This window comes from Rhinolophus sinicus, chromosome 15 (genome assembly GCF_057876585.1).
Source record: "Rhinolophus sinicus isolate RSI-liver-muscle chromosome 15, RSI-T2T, whole genome shotgun sequence".
In the NCBI taxonomy this organism is placed as follows: domain Eukaryota; kingdom Metazoa; phylum Chordata; class Mammalia; order Chiroptera; family Rhinolophidae; genus Rhinolophus; species Rhinolophus sinicus.
Genome location: NC_142515.1, coordinates 134,182,792 through 134,189,388, shown reverse-complemented (window position 1 = coordinate 134,189,388; position 6,597 = coordinate 134,182,792). Strand labels below are relative to the sequence as shown.

General features: G+C 47.2%; 1 protein-coding gene across 1 annotated transcript in view; it reads right to left on the bottom strand.

The window, feature by feature from the left end:
* Positions 1 to 214: 214 nt before the first annotated feature.
* The window catches only part of TIFA (TRAF interacting protein with forkhead associated domain), a 28,392-nt gene continuing 22,009 nt past the window's right edge, over positions 215 to 6,597 (bottom strand). The window contains exon 2 of the mRNA XM_074338650.2: positions 215 to 3,887. Coding sequence (XP_074194751.2) covers positions 3,304 to 3,861 — 558 coding nt within the window. The 5' untranslated portion in view covers positions 3,862 to 3,887 and the 3' untranslated portion in view covers positions 215 to 3,303. The remainder of the gene's footprint in view (positions 3,888 to 6,597) is intronic.

The following is a 6,597-nucleotide window of genomic DNA, read 5'->3' as shown; positions in this document are numbered from 1 at the left end:
ATGTTTATAAACACACTAGAAGTAACATTCATTCAGCAGCTATTGGAGAATCTACTGTGTCTGGTAGTGTATTAGGGACATAGCCATGAAAACACATAAAAGTTTCTGCTCTTTTGCTTACATTCTGATGAGAGAGACAGACAATAACCAGTAAACAGACAAATAAGAAAATCACAGATTACAATTAGGAAATATGCCAGATGACCGGACCGAGGGGAGCTAGGGACCAATGAATGCTTCTCATAGGCCGAGAAAGTCTTTTCTGAGGAGATGGTCCCTGTGTTGAGACAGGGTTGTTGAGTAGGAGGCAGCCAGCTCAGAAAGTGTGTGTGTGTGTGTGTGTGTGTGTGTGTGTGTGTGTGTTCGTGTGCAGGGGAATCCTGGGGGAGGCAGAGTGGGGTGAGGTGATGGAAGGAGGGGCCTGCAGGCCATGGTCCAGGGTGATGGGAGGCCAGTGCCGTCTCTCAGCTGGAGGACCAGTGAGCACTTCTGCTTCCTTGAAAACTCCCCGTACTGCTTGGAAGAGAATGGGGTGGAGAGCGGGAGGGGGTGCGGGGCTCCCAATGGCACCTGGTGTGGCTCGGGGTGACAGTGCTGTAGGAATGCAGAGAGGTAGAACCAACGCGATTTCCTAATGGGTTAGACATGGGGACAAAAGATGGGTGGAGCCGGGTGACTGGGAACGCATCCAGCATGGCACCCTGGTGACTGCCCACGTCCACAGGGACACACAGCCAGAGTCAGGCCCCAGGCGTGACAGAACGGCCTGTGCTGCTCCCTGGGACATGGCACGATACGCAGTCCTGGAGGAGCTGTCACACGCCCTTTGTCACCTGCCTCCTGTCTTGCAGAAGGCTGCCACATGGCAATTTCTCACCCACTTCGCTGGTCCCCACCTCAGCTGTTCAGAGATGGGTGGTGGCTTTACTCTGTGACCGGCCCCTGGTTCAGTGCCCTCCTGGGGACCAGGGACACAGGAAGCTGGCTCCATGCTGACCTTGCTTTTGCTATCTGTGTAAGTAATAAAAAATGTCTAAATCTATATGGGTTCATTGTCTTTCTTCCTACTGGCCAAATCTACAGAAGTGTGACAACAACACAGCAGCTGCACCTGTGTGATGACAACTTCTTGGTTTTCGACATTACGACATGTTGGAAGAACAGGTTTGGGCAAGGGGAGGAAATTAAGAGTAGGGTTGGAAAATTACACTTGAGGTGCTTATGAGAAATTGGAAAGAAGAAGAAAGCAGGTGATGGGATATATGTCTGCAGCTCAGGGAACAGGTCTGGGTGTAGGTTTAGGGTCCTTCGTAGGTGGCTGAGGTCATCCCGGGGAGCATCGAGGCAGAGAAGCCCAGCTGAGTGTAGACACTCAGAAGTTGGGGAGGGAAAGGGTCACAAGAAGCAGACACAGGAGGCGTGGAGGGAGCCGGAGCCAGTGACTGAGGGGCACTATCTCAAGTGCTGCTGGGGCACTGAGAGGAAAGGATGGCGGCCTCAGTGGGCTTGGGGACACGGAGACTAGTGTGCATGGCAGGATGTGCACAGGTGAAGGCATGGGGGCCGAGCTAAGGGGAGAAAAGTCGCGATGGCCAGTGTGGACGACTATTTGAAAAGTTGCTGTCGGAGGACAGAAATAGGGTGGCTACGGGGGATTGGCGTAATGCGAGGGTGTTTACAATGCTCGAACTTCTGAAACGGCATGACTTGGAATCATGCCTGCTTTTCTCCTTCAGTAATTGGAAAAATAACATTTTTCTAGTGGAGGCCAGTTTTCATTTTATAAGTATCTAAAGCTATCCAGTCTTAAGGACACATTTGAAAAAGATTTTATATCAAATACCTTTATAGTGTTTACCCATCTTCATTCACTTGGTACGTTTGGTTAATTATCTGTCAGTAAAGGAGATCACAAAAAAATTTAGTGAAACAGATTTTTCTGTGTCGCAAGTGATTCTGGAATCCTTAGGAAATATTAATGCTGAAATGAAATTAGGAAAATGACATTAAATTATCATGAGTATTTCTTATTACAGATGATTTAAGGGAGTGGTTTCTGACATCGCATCACAGGACTGTCCTCTGCAGCTCAGTGACCACGACTACCCACTGGTGCTCGTGCTTTCATGGCGTCGTGGACGCTGTGACTGGGGGACCGCTGAGGACTCTACTTTGTCTCAGTGATTTCCACACAAACCCTGTGAGGGAGACACCGTTTCAACCTGTTTTTCAGAAGAGGAAACTAAAGCTTACCATTAGTGACAAATCGCGAAGGAAACGGTGGATTAGCGCCCCCGGACAGTGAGTCAGAGCCTACCTGTGACGCTGCACACGATGCCTTTCTGTAGAGATTACACCAGTGTTGTTTTGGGGGGGGATTTTTGAGGTTTGGGGTTTTGTTTAGCTGCTAGAAAAAGTGTAACTCTGGGTGACTGAAAAATTGTTTTATGACATCAGAAGGGATGTCATAAAAAGGTACCCTTACCTAAGGTGAAGTCCCGCTGTCAGACCTCAGAAGTTTTCTGGGTTAAAACATTAGTGCCTTGCTTTTGGCTTAGGAGCCGGAATTTCACTAACAGTATTGCAAAAGCTACTCGTTACTGGGTTTTCTCTTCTGTAAAGATGGTAGCAAGCGGTGCCAGACGGGTCCCCGCTGGATCCTCCGGGACCTTCCATCAGCAACACAGCATTCTCCTCTCCAGTGTCCCCGGCCCCTAGTCATCGCTTCAGAGATACGAGGCCAAAGAAACAGTGTCGGGGTGAGTGAGTGTTTGGGGACAAGTGGGGACAACCAACTAGAAGCCCAGTTAAATTCCAGGCACACATTTCACAGTGCTCGTCCTTCGTCACTGCCTGAAATGGCAGCTGACTGTTTCATTCAGGGCCCAGTTTGTAAAACAGGAACCACACCTGCTATTTTAACATAACTACTATAAGGAATTAAACAAGTGTTAGATCACTGAAAAAGTAAAAACAAGAACTTGAGATAAGCACACACACACACACAACGGTAACAGTACTTATCTCCTGATAGTAAGACTATGGCTAATTTTTCTACAAGGCATATTGAAAGCAATATTAACACTCGTGTTAGAGCATAAAAGTGATGCTGTTTCAAGTCAGTCAATGCATTCGGTCGTCAAGACAGAATCTTCTAGACTGTGGAGATATAATCATGTGTCATATGAGCTCTCACCATGCGGAAGCACTGCCTGTGGGGACAACATTCTGCGCTAATAAACCCTGAACAGTGGCGTCTGGAAAGCGTCTACAGTCCTCATCCAGGGCTGCCCTTAGCCCTGCTCACGACTCACTTTCGTCCGTTTCTGTAGGAGATGTGCTTGGGGGGCAGCAGGATAGGTAACCGCCGTACTCAGGCACGGGCCTCCCTGGCGGCCAGTGTTTCTCTTGCAGGAGTGATCTTGGTGACAGGAGAAACTGAGTCTCGAAGACTTCCAGTGACTCCCCGTCGACCTTCTCCATCAGAAGCTGGTAGTCGCCGAACCTGACCATGCACTTGTGTGGCAGATCCACCTTGTTCAGGTAGCCCAGCTCTGTGTTGTCCACAAGCAGACTAGTCTTCTTACTCATATTTTTAATTTCAAAGGAGAGAACCGAGCCATCGAACTTCTTGAACAGCTGCAGAGCAAACTGGACTCGGGAAACCTGTTTGTCCTGAAAAGTGTACCAACAGGTGTTGGAGTTGCAGCCAAACTTCACCACTTCACTGGACGGCAGTCTCTCTCGGTGGTGAAACCTTATTAACTGGAATGTTCCGCTTTGCCACTGACCAGGGTGGTACACAGTGACCTGCAGACAAGTGACCGTCTCTTCTGTGTCAGCATCTTCGAAAGCAGACATGACGTGCAGCCTCTGACTCGACCCACCTGCAATGGTCATAGCAGCATGTTAGTTCAGCACGGACTTTGGTGTTAGAGTTTGACTCTAATATCTTGATGAAAAGCTTCTGAGAGGTGATTTACTTAGATTTTAAATTCAGAAAATACTACATAGAATACATTCAATTATACGTGGAATCTTAAACCAAACCCTACAGGAACTGGTGTATTACCTTTTCCTACCTCTTTACTTTTCACTTCTGGTTGACGATAAGGCCATACAGACAATTCAGACAACCAAAGGAATGACTGTTGAAATAAAGTGACTTGTGTGGAGACGGCCAGTTAGCTCAGCTGGTTAGAACACGATGCTTATAACACTAGGGTTGCCGGTTAGATCCCTACATGGGCCACTGTGAGCTGCGCCCTCCACAACTAGATTGAAACAACTACTTGGAGCTGATGGGTCCTGGAAAAACACACTTAAATAAAAAAAATTGAAAAAAAAAAAGAAGTAGGTGACTTGTGGGAGCATAGTGAAACCTCAGTTCCCTTCTCATTTAAATAGACCAACTTAGGCCCAGAGAAAATATGACAGCTGTACTTTAAAGAGAAAATCAGGAAAAAACAGTCCCGAAAAAAGTCCCTTTGGTTTGAATGCCCTCAGAGGAGACACATAAAGAAAACCTACAGCTCCTAAACCAAATTATAATTAGACATGAATTGTGAAACATGGTTTAAAAAAGAATTAATAAAAACAAATAATTGCAACGTTTACCTTTATATCCTCATGTAGACTTCTAGTAGGCAAATGGTTAAAAATAGTAAATGCTATAAGAGGTTATTCTATAAGTTTAAAATTTAGACATTCCATACTTTTTAAAAAGCTAAATCTCCCTGAGGTAGTTGTAAATGTCATAGTCTGCACTCATCCTGGAATTACTTATTTTTGTCAGCGGTCCTAGACAGTTCACCGGCCAGTTAACCAGACTGCGCTGAGGACACTTTTCTCCTTGAAGCTCACTTCTGCTTGCACACAGCCAGCAGTGAGATCGCTCTCGTTGCTCAGAGCTCAGCCCTGAAGTGCAAACACCTCCCAGCCGCACCTCCTCTCTCCAGAACGTCAAAGCCCATCTCAGGCTGTTCCTTCTCTCCACTTCTGGACGGCATCTTTAATTCCTTCCTCCTCTGACTTTCCTACGCTCTCTGTCCAGTAATCCTTTACTTGCCATCACCCAACCTCCCACTGGTTCCATTAGAGAGTGAACCAAAAGCACACTTTCTCTGACTCAAGCTTTCTGTTTTTCCTGGCAGATACAGCTCCTTTATGATATGTAACACCTACGATAATTGCTGCTGCTTCAAAAGACTCTTTCTGAATGCTAAGACATGCAGAAGAAAAAGAGTTAGCAAAATAGAGATGTTACTTTTATTTACATTCCAGCATTCTCTGAGGGAGAATGTGGGAAGCTTGTCACCAATGACTCATGAATTCCAACAACACCCTGGGAGGCAGGGAAATGGTGGGGACTGTTATTCTTGTTAGAGTAGTGAAAACTGAAAACCCCAGAGAGGTTAGATACCGTGTTGAAGGTGACAGGACTGGTTACTGGGAACACCAAGGGCAAAACACACACCTCGGGTGGCTGACCCCCAGGTAGCACAGTCATGTCTCCCCTCTGCTTGGAGGCATCTGTTCGGAAAGCTTGCCTCACTTTTAAATGCCGTAGGCACTTAGTTATGTGACAAAAAAATCTGGGGTAACTCAAACCCCAAAGGATCTCAGACCCCCTGCTGGTCCAGACTTGTGGGCATGAAGCATCATGTTTCCAGGAGAACTTTCAAGCATGAAGTGTGAAAGGTGCTGTGCCCTAGAGGGCCTGGTGACTCAGGGAACGTCCCCTCCCCTGGCTGTCCTTCAGAGGCCAGAAGCCAGAAAGCTGCATCAAAGCACCCTTTGCATGTAGGGTTCTGAGTGCAAATAGGTGCCAGCCTTAGGGTGCGCTTGTGCAAGGCATGCAAGGCAGAGTGAGGAGGGTCCTGGGCCTGGTGACCCACCACTGCTCGCACTCATGGTCATGGAATTCCCTGTGCGACGCCCCAGATGTGGGTGCGGCGCCAAGCTGGCTTCCACTGTCCAACTGCGTGCCCAAGCATCCTTTTTGGGTACAAGTTGGGATAATTGGAGGCTGGCAGCTGTGTTTGTCCCCAACCTAGCAGGGACAGGGCACCCGCTCACGGCCTTCAGCACCAAGAACATTGTCGCCATGCAGGGAGCGCCCTTCCCACTTCCCAGATGGTGTTGCGTTGAGTTTGTGTAAACCAGATGAAGAGGTTTCTCCCCCTCCGAGGTTATGAATTTTCTTTGTCATCTACTGTCGTACACACAGTGAGGTACGTCACCTTTTCTTTTGAAAAGACATTTCCATCGAATTTTAAAAATTGCCATCACCATCCCTATAGTTCAGCTTTTTCATTTCTATCATTTGCACAGTGAGGAGCTAGTGAGATATTTATTAGAGAATACATATTCTTTCAGTATTTAAATCTACTGAAAGAGTGGACAGAACCCTTTAATGAGTAAACGTTAAAAGCCGAGGCCTGCATGTGCTGTCGTTCTCACCCAGACACTGCAGCCCCTTTCACTGGACCCTGACAATCGCAGACGTGTTCTTTGCAGTCAGAGGAGTTAGAATGCAATGCACATAGTCACACACAACACCTCCGATAAGGGGCTAATATCCAAAATATATAAAGT